The 20331-nt window shown below is 39.0% G+C and overlaps 3 protein-coding genes and 1 non-coding gene across 7 annotated transcripts; 2 read left to right on the forward strand and 2 right to left on the reverse strand.

The window, feature by feature from the left end:
- Positions 1 to 5464: 5464 nt before the first annotated feature.
- LOC147928720 (small nucleolar RNA R71) lies at positions 5465 to 5571 on the reverse strand. Its single transcript, XR_015581034.1, has one exon. It is a non-coding gene; the product is annotated as a small nucleolar RNA R71 (small nucleolar RNA).
- Positions 5572 to 7674: 2103 nt separating this feature from the next.
- Positions 7675 to 11325, forward strand: LOC104742380 (phosphoethanolamine N-methyltransferase 2). The gene is made up of 12 exons (XM_010463381.3): positions 7675 to 8246; positions 8552 to 8667; positions 8786 to 8923; positions 9028 to 9165; positions 9249 to 9392; positions 9680 to 9790; positions 9887 to 10028; positions 10125 to 10405; positions 10501 to 10662; positions 10763 to 10816; positions 10891 to 10965; positions 11054 to 11325. Exons 1-12 carry the CDS (start codon positions 8228 to 8230, stop codon positions 11150 to 11152), a joined length of 1479 nt encoding a protein of 492 aa, XP_010461683.2. The 5' UTR covers positions 7675 to 8227; the 3' UTR covers positions 11153 to 11325.
- Positions 11326 to 16866: 5541 nt separating this feature from the next.
- LOC104742382 (phosphoethanolamine N-methyltransferase 2) lies at positions 16867 to 18972 on the forward strand. 2 transcript variants are annotated; one of them, XM_010463384.3, is made up of 7 exons: positions 16867 to 17272; positions 17389 to 17526; positions 17637 to 17774; positions 17850 to 17993; positions 18109 to 18213; positions 18302 to 18401; positions 18473 to 18972. In XM_010463384.3, exons 1-6 carry the CDS (start codon positions 17186 to 17188, stop codon positions 18392 to 18394), a joined length of 705 nt encoding a protein of 234 aa, XP_010461686.1. In that variant the 5' UTR covers positions 16867 to 17185; the 3' UTR covers positions 18395 to 18401; positions 18473 to 18972. The 2 variants fall into 2 exon arrangements, with proteins under 2 accessions (XP_010461686.1, XP_087339355.1); XM_087483229.1 differs by having other exon boundaries at positions 16984 to 17272; positions 18109 to 18779.
- On the reverse strand, positions 17967 to 20197 carry LOC104742381 (putative phosphopantothenoylcysteine decarboxylase). Of its 3 annotated transcripts, none has more exons than XM_087483230.1 (3): positions 20042 to 20197; positions 19187 to 19546; positions 17967 to 18702 (listed from the first exon to the last, which is right to left on the reverse strand). In XM_087483230.1, exons 2-3 carry the CDS (start codon positions 19511 to 19513, stop codon positions 18409 to 18411), a joined length of 621 nt encoding a protein of 206 aa, XP_087339356.1. In that variant the 5' UTR covers positions 19514 to 19546; positions 20042 to 20197; the 3' UTR covers positions 17967 to 18408. The 3 variants fall into 3 exon arrangements, with proteins under 3 accessions (XP_087339356.1, XP_087339357.1, XP_010461684.1); XM_087483231.1 differs by having other exon boundaries at positions 19187 to 19515; positions 20042 to 20160; XM_010463382.3 differs by having other exon boundaries at positions 19187 to 20188.
- Positions 20198 to 20331: the final 134 nt, after the last annotated feature.

Below are 20331 nucleotides of genomic sequence, written 5' to 3' on the forward strand. Positions count from 1 at the left end.
GTATGACAAGAAGCGAACAAGAATAAGTGAAACCAAAAATGATTATAGCATTAACAAACGAAACAGTCTCCGGAATGTAATATCAATCAAAAAGATAAAATTCCTAAGGATGGGAGTAATTGATATCGGTGGAGTATCCTAGTCTACAGAGTGTTTAACATACCACAAGCAAACTATCCCTAAACAATGAACATCACAACCTAGCTAATCCAATCTCTTGGCAAAAGCTACTCAGACTCAACCACTTCCATACCTAGCTCTAGCTAGAGAAACATGGTCGAGCAGACATGACAAACAAGTTCATTCACATCAACAAACATCCTAGACAACTAATCTCTTAGGCTAGGAACATAAGTCTCTGGCACTAGTTTGTCAGACATTTCATCAAACACCTTTTGGGTGTGGAAATGTCTATAACCTAGTTCCAATTGATCAGAGAGAACTAGTAATTCTAACACTAGTCCAGAAGGGAATCATACAGATTAAAGCTTAAACACCCTACATCCTAAGATCCTCCGCCTAGTCTATCCCATCCCCAAGAACCTTAACACTACTCAGATCCGGAAATCACCACCAAAGATACAAATCCAGAAAACATTGAACAAAGCATAGTAGATAGATAAAAATGAGAAGAACAACTTTGTAGAAGAAATCCAATGCAAAAACTCAATAAAATAAAAGCTATATGGATTACAAGATCGGAGTATGTTTTTGGTGGCTAGGTAAACCTCAGAAAAGAAAACGAGATAAAAGATAAGATGTCTCCGCAAAGACTTAACAAAACATATTTATAGTAAAAACATGTAAATCCCTAAAACTTAAAATGACAAGATGAAGAGTTGGTTTGGGAATCTCCTGAAGCGTGTAAGACGGAACATCTTCCTGACATGTGCCAACGAGTGGTGGCTCGAGTGGGTGATGGTGTTGGCTCGAGTGGTGGAGGGTCAAGTCGACGTGCAGCTGCTCGAGCTGGAGGGTCGAATCGACGGGCAGTGGCTCGAGCTGGGTGTATACGCATCCACTAAAACGATGATAACTTTTGAACCAAACCTCCGATTGCCTTGAAATAAACGGCATTGGAAAGATGACTCAATTCTCGACAACTTTGATGAAGACGTCGAAAGCTCAATCCCACTCGAGTGGAACGGCTCGAACGAGGTGTCTCGAGTGGAGTGACTCGAACGACGTCGACTCGAACGGCTAGACTGGAGTGACTCGAACGACGTTGACTCGAACGGCTAGAGTGGTGTGACTCGAACGACGTCCACTTGAACGGAACGAATGGTGGCTCGAGTGGGTGACTCGAACGACGTCAAACGGCGACTCGAACGATTACGTTCCCGACATCTCCTAGATACCTGAAATACTTTGAAATGCACAATGTATGCAAGGATGATGCAATAACTACCTAGACATGCAAAGTGTATAGAAAAGACTAGAAAATGATGCAAAACAATCAGTTATCCTAGCTAAATGCATGATAAATATATGCTAAAGAGAGACAAAATATAGACATATCAACTCCCCCAAGCTTATTCTTTGTTTGCCCTCAAGCAAACGATCAAGAACAACATATGGAGACGAGGTGTGAAAATGGGGTCTCAGAACCTAAAACATGCTGAATAAAGTAGTTAGAATCAAGGTTGTTGTTTTCAGTTCTATGATGCATGGTAAATAGATTTTATTCGTTTGATCTACACATGTAATCCTATCAATCACCCCCTTTAACATTTATTAACAAAGAACCATGAATCAAGCTATGCAGTGTCATTGAATTCATTTGGCTAGGGTGAAAGGTTAGAGACAAATGTGGTCTCTTTCTCAAGTGGTTCCATCAATACATAACTAGGTTCTCTCATGAAAAGAGTTGAGCTTAAGAGAAGGCTAAAGGTTGAAACCAACTGATACATACAAGAGCAGTGCCATGTCTACCCAAAGGTCCACAAGAAAACTCAGCCCTAACATTCTAACCCAAAAGTTGGTCCTATCTCTACCCTTCGTCAGCAACAAGATCTCAAACTCTTTACACTTACTCTTAGGAGGAGTTCATTTCTTTTCATTCTAGCGGATTAGAAAACTTTAATATCACTATGGTTCCTTTTCTTTTCTTCTAACGACTCTAGACATCTTAAGCATTTTTACTTTCTTTTCTTTGTCTAATTTTTTTTATTTCATGCCCAGAACCAATTACTCTTTTTACTTTGCTCAACCCAAATCCTTCTCTAGACTTGTAAACTTTGAAAACACATCCCCCTCCTTAAGACTTTCTACCCTTTACTTTTCTGCACAAATCCATACTCAATACCCAAAATCAAGTTCTCACCTAGTCCTACTAGTCCGGATAACGCGAACTAGAACTACACAGGATCCTACTCTTGTCGGTTAGAACATAACACTTTCTAACAAGCTCAACTCAAAAAAGGTATCCTTTGTAAATATGCTTTATTTTCTTAGTAGTTTTGATGTGTTTTCTTTTATGTTTGTGTTGGGCAGGCCTTTTAATGAAAGTGTAGATGGGTATGAAGAGATTTGGACTTGGGGAAGTAGACTCGCAAGCCCACTCGACCAGCCCACGAGAGGTACTCGACCGAGTTGGCAAAGAAGTAAGGCCCACTCGATTCTCATTTCTCTAGAATGATCGAGTGGAGGGAAGAAAAAGAAGAAAAATTTTAGAATTTCAAACTTTGGTCAAGGAGCTCGACCACGTGTTGGTCGAGTGTGGGGTCGAGTGGCAGCAGAAAGCAGGTCAAAGATTCCCATTTCAAATTTGAATAGTATGGACGCTCCACCCTTGTCTCCTTGTCCTCTTAGCTTCTTTAAATAGAGCCTTACACGATCCTATATCTCTCACACTCTCTCATTTGCTCAAAACAACTAAAATCAAGTTTTAAAATCTCTCTCAAAGTTCATTTTTTGCTCAAGCTTAGCTCTTTTAAGTTTTTGGGTCACTAACCTATTAACCTTAAGCTTTGAGTATATTCCCTTCAGTTCTATTCGAAAATGTCTTCAAGGATTACTAGGAAGTCTCAACAAGCGGCTGCAAGATCCATGGAACGTTGTGATGATCGCAAGCAATCATGAGGAGAAAGCAAGAGAGTTAAGGCTGAAAAACCAAGGTCCGAAGTCCAACTCGACTGCCCACTCGACCAGACACTCGACCGTGTGCTGAGAGGGACTCGACTGAGTGGGAGGAGCACAAGAGAAGCCAACTCGACCGGTCACTCGACCGAGCACACGGTCGAGTTGGTCGAGCCGCCTGGCTATTTTGTCTTTTAGCGTTTTTAGGGCTTCCACTACTTTTTCTATATAAGGGCTTGTACCTGCAGCCACCAAAGAGGCCAGCTTTTTAGAGAGTCAAAAACCTAGTTTTTACCTTTTTTAGAATGATTTCTTTTGCACTTTTATTTTCTTAAGATCTTGTACTTCTTTTAAAAGGAGAAAAAAGACTAAATTCTTCAATATTGTTGGTTTCATAACTTTCAGAATATTGAGAATTTGAGTTTGATTCCTTCTTCAATATTGTAGATCTTTGCTTTGTCTATCTAATCATGCAAGTTTCATCATTTTCTGGGTTTATGACTTTGATGTTCATCATGTATGCTTGTGAGTAGTTGCTTAGGATCTTGAGGATGGGTTAGGTTGGGTTGTGTTTGAGGTTTGTTTGATTTGGTCAAGCTTGATTGTTGTAGATCTCTTCTAGGCTAGATGTTCTTAATGCTGATCCTATATCTGAGAGGGTAGGATCTGATTTCAAGTTTCTTAGCATCACACCAATGTCTAAGGAGCATAGATAAGACTAGATCTAGAGACTATCATTAGGCTTGCTAAGAGATTAGAAGTCTTGTTTGATTTTTGACATATTGCTTAATGTCTGTTTGTGTAGATTCTTTACTTTGTGAGAACAAGTCTAGAGATGCATGATTTTGATTGTTTGTTGCCATGAGAGTGGATTAAACATGTCTTAGAAATATATGTCTAGAGATTAGCTCAAGTTGTTTGAGATTTGTTGGCCAAGTTAGATGACCTCAATCATTAGTCCAGCCCATGAATCCCTCCTCAAGACCTTCCTTTTTTATTAATTTCTTAGCTTAAATCATGTTGTTTGATCGTTGTTTGATTCGTTTTGGTATTGCTCTGTTTTTTTTGTGTTGCTCTGTTTTGCGTATTTGTCCAGCTCGACCCTGCACTCGATCTACACACGATCGAGTGCTTGCTCGAGTTCCAACCCAGAACTTGTGTTTATGATTTGTGTTTGTCCTGTTTCACTCTAGTTGCATTTTTGTTGCATTCATTTAGTATCATGTTCATTACTTACCTTGCATAGGTTCAATACTTGCATTACCATAGTTTCTATTTCTGTTTTAGCTTCATAATTGTCATAATCATTCTGTTCCATTTGCATTTAGCTCCTAGTTCTTGTAGTTTTACTTTCTGCACTTTACATTTCATAATAGGATTGTTAGTGACAAACAACCTTTACATCTGGCTTGACTTAGACTCATATGCACATCTTGATTGTTCACAAACACTCAGATTGGATTGACACCTCTTATACTACAACTGCATAAGGGTAATTAAAACACCCTGCCATCCATTCATTCATAAGTCATCATTCCATACATCATTCATCACCACACCACAAAAAATACCTGTTTCAGTTTGGCGCCATTGCCCATTTGAGTTTGTTTTGTGACATTTAGGATCATTATTAGTCTAAGATTAAATTCGTTTATACACTTGTGAAGTTACTGAACTCGAATCTTCTTTTGCTTGGCTATCTTGAGTTTCAGGTACCCACTCGACTACCACTCGACCGAGTAGTGATCGAGCACTTGATCGAGTCAGAAGTCAGATACAAATAGACATCACTTCCCAGTCGACTCGACCACCCACTCGAGCCTGCGCTCGACCGTATACATGTTCGAGTCTGTTCTCGAGTTTGTTGATGCACACAAGGTCAAAAGGCAAAGACGATCTTCAAAGGCCTATTGACAACATCCACAGGCTACAAAAGGGTTTGAGACATAAGCAAAGAAGAGTAGTTCAAGAACAAGAAGAACAAGTAGTCATGGAGCAGCAAGATAACCATGATCATAGACCTAGACACATTGGTACTGGAGATGCACCTAACACACACAACCAAAGAGCTGGTATTGTGCCTCCTGCAGTTGCCAATAATAGTTATGAAATCAAGAGTGGATTGATCTCCATGATACAAGCCAACAAATTTCATGGGTTGCCAATGGAGGATCCTCTAGATCACCTTGATGAGTTTGACAGGATATGTGGACTCACAAAAATCAATGGAGTAAGTGAAGATGGCTTCAAGTTAAGGCTATTCCCATTTTCCCTTGGAGACAAAGCTCATCTATGGGAGAAGACTCTTCCTACTGGAGCAATAACCACATGGGATGCATGCAAGAAAGCTTTTCTGGCCAAGTTCTTCTCCAATGCAAGGACTGCTAGGTTGAGGAATGAAATTTCTGGGTTTGCACAAAGGAATAATGAGAGCTTTTGTGAAGCTTGGGAGAGGTTTAAAGGATTCCAGACTCAGTGTCCTCACCATGGCTTCAGCAATGAGTCTCTTCTAAGCACTTTGTATAGAGGGGTGCTTCCCAAAATAAGAATGCTTCTTGATACAGGTTCAAATGGCAACTTCCTCAACAAGAGTGTGGAAGAAGGATGGGAATTGGTTGAGAACCTTGCTCAGTCAGATGGTAATTATAATGAAGATTATGATAGAACCATAAGGATCCCCTCCACTGATCAAGAGGACAAATACAAGCAGGATTTAAAGATGGTCAATGAGAAGCTTGACAAGATTCTCCTAAGCCAATAAAAAACCATTCACTTCATTGGTGAAGAAGAAGCTCCAGTCCAAGAAGGAGATAGGGAGTTTGCTGAGTTGTGTTATATGCAGAACCAAGGAGGAGGATACAAAGGCTACAACTAAGGTGGAGGATTCAAGCAGAACAACCTCTCTTATAGGAGCACCAATGTAGACAACCCTCAAGACCAATTCTATCCACCTCCTCAGCCTCAACAACAGAACAACTATGCACCCAAGCAGCAACAACAAGTGTTTCAGCCCCAATTGTGTCCCCCACCAGGGTTTCAGACTAACCAAGGCCAGGAACAAGACCTAAGAGCAATGATACAACAACTGTTGATTGGGCAAACCAATGGGAAGATTGAGGCAGCAAACAGAATTGTTGAGCTGAACAAGAGGATAGATGATATTTACAGTGAACTTCATGCCAAGTTTGACACACTGACTTCCAGGATTATGACTATGGAAAATCAACAAGCTTCTGCCCCAAAGCATGACCATCACAAGGGCAAAGCTATTGTGCAAACTACTGAATTTGCCAATGCTATCAATCTTCGCAGTGGAAGAGTCTTACCAACACGACTAGGAGCACATCCCAACACTGAGGACAGTGAAGTTCAGGAAGGGGAGGGTTTCCTACATTTGTAGGGGCCGGGACTCGATCCCGGGTATGATGGTGTCTTCTACAAATGGACTTACCTCCTACCACTTCACTAAGGTCACTTCACTCATATTGGCATTCTTTTACTTTCTCATTTTCACAGTCTCTCATTCTCTTCCACTTCTCTCATTCTCTTCCATAATACCTCAAATCATTTTTCATTCTTTTTTGTTTTCAATTTCTTATTTTTGTTGTATGGGTTACAAAAAAACAAATAAAATATCATTGTAATTTTTTAATGCTAAATTTTAATTTTAGAGACTACATGATATGTATTTTATATTGTTCTTATTTTTAAAGATTCATCTCCATTATCTATTTAGATTATCATCTTAAATGTAATCATTCTCTCCTCCTCTCCCACCAATATCAAATGTTGTAATTATATCTCATATGTATTGTAAGAGTTTGATTCTATATTTTAATTTAGAAAGTATTATACATATTTAACATTATTTTCAATTTTTATTTTATTTATATAAAAATAAAATATTTCTTTTACATTTCTTGTCTTTCTAATCTATTCATAGTTATTTTTTAAAATTTCCATAGTTAAATTTAAATTCACATATGTTGGATTTAACAAAAAAATCAAGTTTATTTGATAATTATATGTTCCTATTCCTTTTAAATGATCAATGTATAACATATTATACTTTTGAATCAAATTATGGATCCACCAACACTCACTTTTAAATTAAATTTATTTTAATTTTAGGAGTTTTAAAAGTATAAAAGTTTGTTTGTAACTCCCATAATAATATCATAGTAGTGTTCTCAATGAAATTAATTTTATATAATAGAACATTTTAAAAATGTATAAGTATGCACTTAATTGCACTTTTATAACTCTCAAATAGTTACCTTTGATACATCGATTTTTGTATTATCTACTCCCTCCATTTCAAAATATAAGATGTTTTAGAGGAATTTTATGTTTCATAATATAGGATGTTTTCAAGTTTCTATGCAATTTTTAGATTAGTTTAGTATTTTATATTATGCAGTATTGTTTCTGATTGATTGAACTTGTTAAAAGTAAAGACTTCTTAATCTGTGTGCTTTATGAAAAACATCCTATATTTTGAAACGGAGGGAGTATTAAAAGAAAGACACATATCTAACTATAATCCTCATGACCTCATATTTTAAATCTCACATAATTTTATAAATTCTACAATATCATTATTTTTACTTGATTTAACCAATGATATCTTAACTTAATAAAAGTTTCAGTTTATTTGAATAGGATATACATGTAATATATGATATACTGTATTAGCTAAGTGCATTGTAATTTATATAGGATAACTGCAAAATTTACATAAATGTTAACATAACAAGGCCTAAAGTCCCAATACCTTAAGGTCCAAGCCCACCATCTCTCTCTCACACACATTCACTAAAAGCGCTCAACGTGTCGGAAATGTGTTGGATGTTTCTCGCAAATCCGTCGGAAATTTCCGACGGATAGGTGGCCGTCACTAATTCCGTCGGAAACGACCATGTTTTCTTGTAGTGAACGGTCTGCTGTGAGCCACAAAGCGAAAGGTTCGCGGAGAAATCTGAGGGAATTTGAGTCTGAGGAGTTCAAATGATCTCGGCCCGATGCATCAAAGAGGAAAATACAACAACCGTAGGTCAAGAAGCTTCTCTAGATCCAGACTCGCCGTTGAAGGCCATTGACAACCATCACATTTCTCTTTCTCTATATCGTCTTCCTTCCTTAAGTAATAATGGCGACAACACCTCATAGTAATGCTCTATTCCTTCCTCTTTGTCTGAATCTCACAGAAATCGAATCTTTTTTTGCTTTTTCTTGTTTTGTCTTTTTCTTTCTCAGTGTCTTAATAAAATCGGATCATCATATCATTATTGGCCCCTCCTTCATCAAATTATTTTAGTGCTTTTTAAAGAAAAATCACGTTTTGTGAATTCATTTTAAAAAAATATAAAAATCGAATATTTAAAAAGTAGGTGTCTCTTCATGGTTTCGAAGTTGGAGAGTGGTGGAGTCTCACTTTTTTTGTTTTTGGTTATATAATAAAATTTTGGAACAGAGGAAGAGAGACATATCCAAAAAAGCTATTGGATGGAGCATTCAAGTGATTTGACTGTTGAAGCTATGATGCTTGACTCCAAAGCTTCTGATCTCGACAGAGAAGAGCGTCCTGAGGTTACTGACTTACTGTTTTCTATGCTTCCTAATGAATCGAGTTTATTAACGTGTCACATAGTCACCTTTCAAAAAATGGTGATAATATGAACTTGGCTGATGTGTTTATTTGGTTCAGGTACTCTCTTTAATCCCACCATATGAAGGCAAATCCGTTCTGGAACTTGGAGCTGGTATTGGTCGTTTCACTGGTGAACTGGCTCAGAAGGCTGGTGAAGTTATAGCCCTTGACTTTATCGAAAGCGCCATTCAGAAGGTTTTTTACTACTTTGCTAGCTGTTGATATGTTAAAAAAAGTTTCTATTTTACCATGGAGGCTTCTGATGTATGTGTATTTGGTGATGTTTTGTTCCTTGGCAGAATGAAAGTGTTAATGGGCATTACAAGAACGTTAAGTTTATGTGTGCTGATGTAACATCTCCAGACTTGAAAATCGCAGATGGATCTATCGACTTGATTTTCTCAAACTGGTTGCTCATGTATCTCTCTGATAAAGAGGTAAAGTCTGATTCTTTTACTCTTTTTGACTTTCTAGAGAAGAAAGACTAATCTTTTGGATGAATTGGTGATGGTGATTGCAGGTGGAACTAATGGCAGAGAGAATGCTTAAATGGGTAAAGCCAGGGGGCTACATTTTCTTCAGAGAATCTTGCTTCCATCAGTCTGGGGACAGCAAGCGTAAATCAAACCCCACCCACTACCGTGAACCAAGATTCTATACTAAGGTTCAATCTTTATATATCATATTTTATGTGACTGAGATCTAATTGTTTATCTTGTACACGAGTGTGAGACTAGTAACATGTAGTAGTGTTCTTCTAGATGCGATTAATAAGGCTTTAAAAGTGTGTATATCATCAGTTCATATATTTGCAGTCGCTTGGCTCCACTGTCTCTAAGCTAATAATGTGTTGGGATGACTCGAGTTGATTCTCTTTGACATATGTTGGTCAAATTTAGATAACCCAAATCTAATAGATATACTGAACTGTATGGTGTAAATGTAATGCAGGTTTTCAAAGAATGTCAGACACGTGATGGTTCTGGCAAATCATATGAGCTCTCCATGGTTGGCTGCAAATGTATTGGGGCTTATGTGAAGAACAAGAAGAATCAGAATCAGGTAACAAATTATTCTCTATCAGAGAGTTTAGTTTCTCCGTATCATTTGATCCCACTGATCTACAAGAGGTTAACTTTAAAATCCGTATAATGGCAGATTTGCTGGACATGGCAAAAAGCTAGCTTGGAGAATGACAAGGACTTTCAGCGTTTCTTGGACAATGTTCAGTACAAGTCGAGTGGAATCTTGCGCTATGAGCGTGTCTTTGGGGAAGGATATGTGAGCACTGGTGGAGCTGGTATATCCATCCATCTTTAACCCTTATCTTCATTAGGATATGCGTTTGTAAATGTTTGCCCGCCTCTTGTCTCTAAGTTGTTGGTTTCCCTAACAGAGACAACTAAAGAATTTGTGGCAAAGATGGACCTTAAACCTGGACAGAAAGTTCTAGATGTTGGTTGTGGTATTGGTGGAGGTGACTTCTACATGGCTGAGAACTTTGATGTTCATGTCGTTGGAATCGATCTATCGGTCAACATGATCTCTTTCGCACTGGAGCGTGCCATTGGACTCAATTGCTCAGTCGAGTTTGAAGTTGCGGACTGCACCACAAAAACATATCCTGATAATTCTTTCGATGTCATTTACAGCCGTGACACTATTCTGCACATCCAAGTATTAGAAAGCTATTCAAAAACATCTTCTTTTTTGTTTCACTCTTGGAAATGCGTTTTGGTTACTCACCCTCTGCATCATTTGTATCTGTTCAGGACAAGCCAGCTCTATTCAGGACATTCTTCAAGTGGCTTAAACCAGGCGGTAAAGTTCTCATCACTGACTATTGCAGAAGTGCTGAAACTCCGTCTCCTGAATTCGCAGAGTACATAAAACAAAGAGGATATGATCTCCATGATGTTCAAGCTTACGGAAAGGTTTTAGTGTTTTCTTTATCTCTCACAGAAACTTTTATCATTTAACGAATTGAGGGACATTTCACATTTATCATAATTTATGAAACCTTTCTTTTTGTAGATGCTGAAAGAAGCAGGCTTTGAGGATGTGATTGCTGAGGACCGAACTGATCAGGTGACTCCCACATACACATTTTATATATACGTTTCTTTAAAATGCTGATTCTAACATAACCCATCTTTTCGCAGTTTGTACAAGTCCTCAGGCGTGAATTAGAAAAAGTGGAGAGAGAAAAGGAAGAATTCATCAGCGACTTCTCACAAGTAAAAAAAAACATTTTTCACAACTAATCCATTGAGCAAAACACATGTTTGTTGCGTTCTAATATCGACCACAAAAATATTATTACAGGAGGATTATAATGACATTGTTGGAGGATGGACAGCTAAACTTGAGAGGACTGCATCTGGTGAACAAAAATGGGGATTATTCATAGCCAACAAGAAGTAAAATCCACCCCCCAAAATTCTATAACTTATCCTTTGGTGGTGATTCAGTTCCCTTCAATAAAACAGTTCCTTTGTGGGACTCATGTATTTGCTTGTTTTACTATCCTCCTACTGCAATTCAAAGGAAAAACTCATGTGTTTCGATCTTTACTCCAGTATTTGCGCCACATAAAACTTGCATTGTTTCGATTTACAGAGATATTTTAAAATATCTGCATGTTCTTAGTGTATTCAAGAAAAAGATACATATATCATATGGGATGATTGACCTATGACTTGAAAAAAAAACAGAGCAATCAATAGCTAAGTAAAACTCAACTCATTCCATCACATTGTTTAATAAGCCTGCGGCTCCCAGAACAGTCTAACTAGTCTCCACAGGCCAACTTTTTCTTGATGGGAGGAATGAGAGTGATTCCAAGTTAATCATGCAACTGTTCCACATCAAGGTGATCATTGTAGAGAACAGAGCACAAAACGACACTGTTTTGTCAAATATGTCAACAGGCTCACATTGTGTCAAGCCCACTAAGCTCAAAGCCTGCAAACAAGATGAAACGAAGAAGCCCAAGACCCTGCAACGTTCACCTGCAACAGACAAGAAAGCGTTAGCAGAGGAAGAAGGATATAGTACGACAGTGACATTGCAAAACCGATTCAAGGTGTTGGGACCAGTTGATGAAGATGATGCCACGTAATATCTCACAGCTGGCTGATCAAAGAACACTCTAGAATCTAGGTTTAATCTCATGTAACTATATAAGAGAACTCTTGCAATGTAATACATTTAAGGATTGAATAACAAAAGAAACAATCTTTCAACACTCTCTTCTTATTTCATGGTATCAGAGCCATGGATAGCTCCATGGAACTCTTCTCTTCTCCTTCGTTACACATCTCTAACTGTGTCACAATCAAACTCACAGAAGAAAACTACATCATATGGAAATCCCAGTTTGAGTCTTTCCTCCGCAGCCAAGCTCTACTTGGGTTCGTAAACGGCGCCACCAAGCCACCACAAGAAACGATTCCTGTCAGAAACAAGAATGATAACAAGACGGAAGAGATTTCAAACCCTGACTTCGAAAACTGGTCTCGAGTTGATCAAGTGGTTAAAGCGTGGTTGCTTGGTTCGATGAGTGAGAATGTAATGAGGCTGGTAGTCGGATCTACAACTTCTTATGAGGTATGGACCACTCTTATCTCTCACTTTAACCGCACGTCGTCCTCTAGGCTGTTTGAGTTGCAAAGACGCCTTCAAAATAGTGAGAAGTTAGATAAAAGCATGTCTGAGTATCTTAGAGGAATTAAAGATATATGTGACCAACTTGCTTCTATCGGTGATCCTGTGAGTGAAAAGATGAAGATATTTGCAGCTTTAAGAGGTTTAGGTCGAGAGTATGAGCCTATTATAACTGTCATTGAAGACTCCATGGACAGAGTTCCTGAACCTACTTATGAAACTGTTGTCTCTCGCTTAACTAGGTATGAGGACCGTATGCAACGATACTCTGTTTCAACCGAAGTGTCTCCACATTTAGCCTTCAACACCATGAGAAACTCTGGCTCTCAATACAGAGGAAGAGGTAACAGAGGCAGAGGTCGAGGAAACTTTTCTACCAGAGGTCGTGGGTTTCACCAACAGTTCACTACAGCTCGACCATCTAGCTCTTCTGCTACATCAACTGAGAAACCAAACTGTCAAATATGTGGAAAACGAGGACACAATGCGTTTGAGTGTTGGTATCGGTTCGATGAAGAGTATCAGCAACCCACTCAACCTGTCATCAATGCTGCTGCGTTCTCTGCTCTCCACATCACTGATGTTACTAAGGACAACAGCTGGTATCCAGACTCCGCTGCAACAGCACACATCACAAGCTCGACTCAATGCCTGCAGAAAGCTCAACCTTATCATGGAACTGATATGGTAATGGCGAGTGATGGGAACTTTCTGCCCATAACACATGTTGGTTCTGCAAACCTCCCTTCGACATCAGGTAATCTCCCACTCAAAGATGTGCTTGTTTGTCCTGAAATAGTTAAATCATTGTTGTCTGTTTCAAAGTTAACTAAAGATTATCCATGTAAAGTCTCGTTTGATGGTGATGATGTTGTTATAAAGGACAAAGCAACACGCAAAGTTCTGACAAAGGGAAGGGAAACTAACGGTTTGTATAAACTGGATGACCCAAAGTATAAGATGTTTTACTCTACAAGACAAGTCAAGACTAGTGATGAAGTTTGGCACCAAAGGTTAGGGCATCCACATCAGCAGATCCTTCAGCTTCTATCTACAAATAAGGCAATTCAAATCAATAAAAGTACCAAGAAGGTGTGTGAATCATGTCAGCTTGGGAAGAGTTCAAAATTGCCATTTATTTCTTCTACTTTTATTGCTTCAAGACCCCTAGAGAGAGTGCATTGTGATCTTTGGGGTCCTTCTCCTGTTTCTTCTGTTCAAGGATTCAGATTTTATGTTGTGTTCATTGATAATTTCTCAAGATATTGTTGGCTTTACCCACTAAAAAGAAAATCTGATTTCTACTCAATCTTCATCAAGTATCAGTCTTTTGTTGAAAATCTTTTACAAACAAAGATAGGAACCTTTCAATCATATGGAGGTGGGGAATTTACAAGTCAGAAGTTTCTTAATCAGTTGGAGATATCTGGTATTCAGCATTTTGTCTCTTGTCCACATACTCCACAGCAAAATGGCATAGCAGAGAGGAAGCATAGGCAGTTGACAGAGATGGCTCTGACTTTACTCTTTCAAAGCGCTATTCCTCAGAGTTTCTGGGTTGAAGCCTTCTTTACATCAAACTTCCTGAGCAATCTCTTGCCTACAAGCACCCTTGCAGGTAATGTAAGCCCTTATGAAGCTTTGTTCTCAAAACAACCTGAATATTCGGCCTTAAGGACCTTCGGTTGTGCCTGCTTCCCAATGTTGAGACCATATACTCAAAATAAATTTGATCCTCGATCACTCAAATGTGTTTTTCTTGGATACACTGAGAAGTATAAAGGCTATAGATGCTTCTATCCTCCAACTGGGCGCGTATACATCAGTCGTCATGTCATCTTTGATGAGGCAAGCTTCCCGTTTTCAAATGTATACAGTTATCTCCACAAAACATCGCCCACACCTCTTTATGGAGCCTGGCTCAGACAGCTTTCAGATGTCACCACATCTTGTGCTCCAGTTGCAGACTCTACAGAAGCCACTGCAATATCAACAGAACAAGTTTCTATTCCAACGATGTCAGCACCAAACACAACAATCAACAACACTGTTTCTACAGAAGACACGTCACCTACAACCGTGACTGATCTTGAACATGATATTGGTGATATGAGTTTTGGGTGTACGGCAAGCTCAGATCTTGATCCTATAGGCAACAGCTCACATTCACCAGTCTCAAATGTACAAAGTTCAGTTACAAATGATAACCTCCGTGAAACTGAAACAGTCCAAGAATCTACTGAAGAAATTTCAACACATTCAATGATAACTCGATCAAAAGCTGGCATTGTCAAACCAAACCCTCGCTATGCTCTACTTACTCACAAGGTATCCTATCCAAAGCCTGCAACAGTTACTGCTGCTCTTAAAGATCCAAACTGGACAGCAGCTATGACTGAAGAGATAAGTAACTGCAAAGAAGCGAATACATTCTCCTTAGTTCCTCAAACACCTGATATGCATGTTTTAGGTTCAAAATGGGTTTTTCGGGTCAAACTCAACGCTGATGGATCTCTAAACAAGTTTAAAGCAAGACTCGTAGCCCAAGGATTCACACAGGAAGAAGGCATCGATTATCTCGAAACCTATAGTCCGGTAGTTCGAACCGCGACTGTAAGGGCTGTTCTTCACTTTGCAACAGTCATGAACTGGGAAGTTAAACAAATGGATGTTCAAAACGCATTCCTCCATGGTGATCTCAATGAAGTTGTCTACATGAAGCAACCTGCTGGTTTTGTTGCCAAGGATCATCCAAATCATGTTTGTCTTCTTCACAAATCCCTTTACGGCCTCAAACAGGCTCCAAGAGCCTGGTTTGACAAATTCAGCAATTTTTTGCTTGAATTCGGCTTCACTTGCAGTCTAAGAGACCCCTCTCTGTTTGTCTACTTCAAAGGAACAGACATTATTATGTTGCTATTATACGTTGATGACATGGCAATTACGGGAAACTCATCTGCACTACTCTCCACTCTCCTTGATGAGCTAAACAAGCAATTCAAAATGAAAGATCTTGACAGACTTCATTATTTTCTCGGTATTCAGATTCAGTATCATGACAAAGGCATGTTCTTGTCACAACAAAAGTATGCTGAGGATCTCCTAGCCGCTGCTTCGATGTCTACATGTGCTCCTGTTGCAACACCTCTTCCACAACAACTGAACAAAGTACCAAAACAGAATGTTCTGTTCGAGAATCCTAAGTATTTCAGAAGCTTGGCTGGTCGACTGCAGTACTTGACGTTAACAAGACCAGACCTGCAATTTTCTGTCAACTATGTATGTCAGAAAATGCATGAACCTACAGTCTCAGATTTTAACCTTCTGAAACGAATCCTAAGGTACATAAAAGGCACAACTACGATGGGAGTCTCCTTTGCTCGCCACACTGATTCTAAACTTCGAGTGTATAGTGACAGTCATTACTCCGGGTGTCCATCCACTAGCAGGTCCACCGGTGGTTTCTGCACTTTTCTTGGTCGTAATATGATTTCTTGGTCATCAAAGAAGCAGCAAACTGTGTCCAAAAGCTCCACTGAAGCTGAATACAGAGCCATGTCTGAAGCAACATCTGAAATCACGTGGATCGTGAATCTTCTTCACGACTTAGGCATTCAGCTACCTGCAACACCAGAGCTCAATTGTGATAATCTCTCAGCTGTTTATCTCACAGCCAATCCAAGCTTTCATGCTCGAACTAAGCACTTCGCCACACACTATCACTATGTGCGTGAGCAGGTCGCCTTTGGTAATCTGATTGTCAATCACATTCCGGCACACTTCCAACTAGCTGACATATTCACCAAATCTCTTCCGCAACGACCATTTGAGTATTACAGAGCCAAACTTGGTGTAAGCGTTCCCCCACACCAAGTTTGCGGGGGAGTGTAGAGAACAGAGCACAAAACGACACTGTTTTGTCAAATATGTCAACAGGCTCACATTGTGTCAAGCCCACTAAGCTCAAAGCCTGCAAACAAGATGAAACGAAGAAGCCCAAGACCCTGCAACGTTCACCTGCAACAGACAAGAAAGCGTTAGCAGAGGAAGAAGGACATAGTACGACAGTGACATTGCAAAACCGATTCAAGGTGTTGGGACCAGTTGATGAAGATGATGCCACGTAATATCTCACAACTGGCTGATCAAAGAACACTCTAGAATCTAGGTTTAATCTCATGTAACTATATAATAGAACTCTTGCAATGTAATACATTTAAGGATTGAATAACAAAAGAAACAATCTTTCAACACTCTTCTTTTTTCAATCATCGCCGGTGCAACAAACAACGGTCTGCTATATATAGTCCAACGCTCTTATTATATACATTTCAATAGGTTATCACATAACCCTCCAGCAATATCTGTAAAGAGAAAGGGCCGTCTTTTTAGATCATGAAGAAACAAAAAAGCAAGGAGCCAAAGAGCTCAACTCTAGAGATACTAAACAGGGACGAGATAGCTAAGAAATTATATAGTAATAAATTGTTGGCAGACAAAAGAGCAATGATCATAACATCAGCCCAGCGTCTAAGCTGGATGTGAAGCACGGGATCACCAATCTTGTTCCAGCTAGACCATTCAGATCTTCATCTTAATTTAAATAAGAAAATATTGATATTTACGATAAGATAACGTTTTGTGAATTTAATTATTGTTGGTCCCTCTTCTGCGAATTATTGTTTTTTACGATAAAATAACGTTTTGTGAATACCAAAAGTAGTAGGTGTCCTTGTTTATATATAAAAAATTGGAACAGATGAAGAGAGACATTTCCAGAAAAGCTACTGGATGGAGCATTCAAGTGATTTGACTGTTGAAGCTATGATGCTTGACTCTAAAGCTTCCGATCTCGACAAAGAAGAGCGTCCTGAGGAGGTTAATCTTATCTATAGTTTCTTTCATATTACTAATCAAATCTAGGAACCTGTGACATACTCACCTTTCAAAAAATGGTGATAAAATGAACTGGCTAATGTGTTTATTTGGTTCAGGTACTCTCTTTAGTCCCACCATATGAAGGCAAGTCTGTGCTGGAACTTGGAGCTGGTATTGGTCGTTTCACTGTTGAATTGGCTCAGAAGGCTGGTGAAGTTATAGCCGTTGACTTCATCGAAAGCGACATTCAGAAGGTTTTTTTAACTAACTTCGCTAGCTGTTGTTATGTTAAAAAAGAGTTTCTAACTTACCATGGCGGGTTACTCATGTTTGTTTATTTGGTGATGTTTTAATTTTCTTGCAGAATGAAAGTATTAATGGGCATTACAAGAAGGTCAAGTTTATGTGTGCTGATGTAACATCTCCAGACTTGAAAATCGCAGATGGATCTATTGACTTGATTTTCTCAAATTGGTTGCTCATGTATCTCTCTGATAAAGAGGTGAAAACTGATTCTTTTAATCTTTTGACTTTCTAGATAAGAAAGGACTAATCTTTTGGATGATGATGATTGCAGGTGGAACTAATGGCAGAGAGAATGCTTAAATGGGTAAAGCCAGGGGGCTACATTTTCTTCAGAGAGTCTTGCTTCCATCAATCTAGGTACAGAAAGCGCGAATCATACCCCACCCACAACCGTGAACCAAGATTCTATAATAAGGTTCAATCTTTTACATATCACTGTTTATGTTACTGAGATCTAAATTTTTATATATTGTACACGAGTGTGAAAGTGTGAGACTAGGTACATGGAGTGACAATGTAATGTAATGCAGGTTTTCAAAGAATGTCAGACACGTGATGCTTCTGGAAAATCATTTGAGCTCTCTATGGTTGGCTGCAAAAGCATTGGGGCTTATGTGAAGAACAAGAAGAATCAGGTAACAAAGTTTTCCCGTATCAGAGAGTGTAGTTTCTCCTTATCATTTGATCCCATAGAGTTACAAGAGATCTTCTATGTGCTGGCAGATTTACTGGATATGGCAAAAAGTTAGCTTGGAGAAGGACAAGGACGTCCAGCGTTTCTATGTGCTCTACAGAAAAATGATAAGAGTCAATTAATGTCCAGGTAAGAGTCAACTGGTCCCATCACTTTGTTTATGAGCCTGGGACTCCCAGAACAGTCTAACGGTGGAATAGATCAGAGAAGGCTCGGCCATTGCGCCATTACCGTAATCTCCACAGGCCAGTTTCTTCTTGTTGGGGGGAATGAGTGTAATTCCAAGTTCATCAAGCAACACAAGGTGCCGTTCTGTGAATGGATTGTTCCACATCAAAGTGTTCATCGCAGGTGCAACAAACAACGGTTTGCTATAATCCCACGCCCTTACTATACATGTCAACAGATTATCACATAACCCACCAGAAATCTGTAAAAAGAGAAAGAACAAGAGTTTTTTAAGATCATGAAGAAACAGGAAAATATAGAGCCAAAAAGCTTAAACTCTACATCTTCTTCTTCAGCTATGCACGCTACAGTTCCTATGATTCTGTTTCTAGATGACAAGAATGTGAGCCAAAGAACTCAACTCTAAGTTCTTCAGACACACAACTACTTTGTATTTGCATATGGTTCTGTTGCTTGATGACAATAATATGACCCACAGATTTACTCTAGAATATAAGCTGGCATTATTAAACAATCTTGTTACAACACAATGTATCTTCTAATGGTGATACTTATATAATCAAGATAGAAGTATCATGTCATTGTCAACTCTAGCTCTTCAGCTAAGTTGCTTATGTTTCTGCAGTTTGAAAATAAGAGCCAAAAGAGCTACTCTATAGTCCAGACTACTGTCCAATACTAAACAGGGACGATCCATCTTAATAAGAATAGTGAAATTTGTTTACCTTGCCTAAAGTGTTAGCAGACAAAGGAGCAATGATCATAACATCAGCCCAGCGTCTAAGCTCGATGTGAAGCACAGGATCACCAATCTTGTTCCAGCTAGACCATTCATCTTCATCTGTATAGAGAGTCACGTTCTGAGGAAGAGAAGGTTTATCCACGAAATTGAGAGATGATTTAGAAGCGACGGCTTTGACTTCAGCCCATTCTGAGAAACAGTAGCATAGATTGCTGAACTTAATCGCAGCCACACTTCCACTTGCAGCCAGTAAGATACGAGGCTTCCTTGTTACAGCATCATCCACTTGCATATTTATCTCCGCCTCCATCTCTAGAAATCTCCAGAAGAAAAATGATCAAATCTATTACACCCAGAGAGAGAGAGGAGTTTTAAATTCGAACATGGATTTTACATGAAATCGATCAAAACGATCCTAGTTTGTGAAATCGGTAGCGAAATGATACAGGAAATGAGATGAATGGCTCATGTGGAACAAAGGGTGACACGTGGAGTTTAGTGGTTGGTGGAAGTGAGGAAAAATACGTGGAGCGATGTGATCGGAGCAAGCAGGCATTAAGAGAGAACTATTCATCATCATCTTCATTATGCAAAAACAGAATTTGAGAATTGTAGTTTGTTTTATGTCCTTCTTAGTTTCTTCTTCGTGTGAGATTATGGTGTTGTACTCATCTTGATTGAGATCTCTCCGTAAGATCTTTGTCATTTGAGATATCGGCTTGCGTTTTATGAACGTTAGCTCGATTGGTTACGGTTACGATTTGAATTGAAGTATTGGTGGTATATTCTTTATCACGAAACGAGAGAATCAATAAATGGATTGAGTTACAGACGTTACCTTGTAAAGCAGAGGAAGGAGGAATCTGCGAGAAACCCTAATTGAAGGAGAGAGAGATCGAAATAAAATGCCGCGAGGGTTTTTGTTCTGTGTTTTCAAACGAAGACGGGAGAGACAGAGAAGTTATCACTGGTCAGTGGTCAATCTAGCCTAGTCGTTGACTGAGTCGGCAGAAATGGGCCTTACTAGGAACAAGAAGATTTCGATACGATCCAATCCAATCATCCCAAATTAGTGAATTAAAATCAGTAAATGTTGTTTTTATCTACAGATTTAATGTGATTGGCCGG

This window comes from Camelina sativa, chromosome 14 (assembly GCF_030686135.1).
Source record: "Camelina sativa cultivar CO46 ecotype springtype chromosome 14, ASM3068613v1".
Classification (NCBI taxonomy): domain Eukaryota; kingdom Viridiplantae; phylum Streptophyta; class Magnoliopsida; order Brassicales; family Brassicaceae; genus Camelina; species Camelina sativa.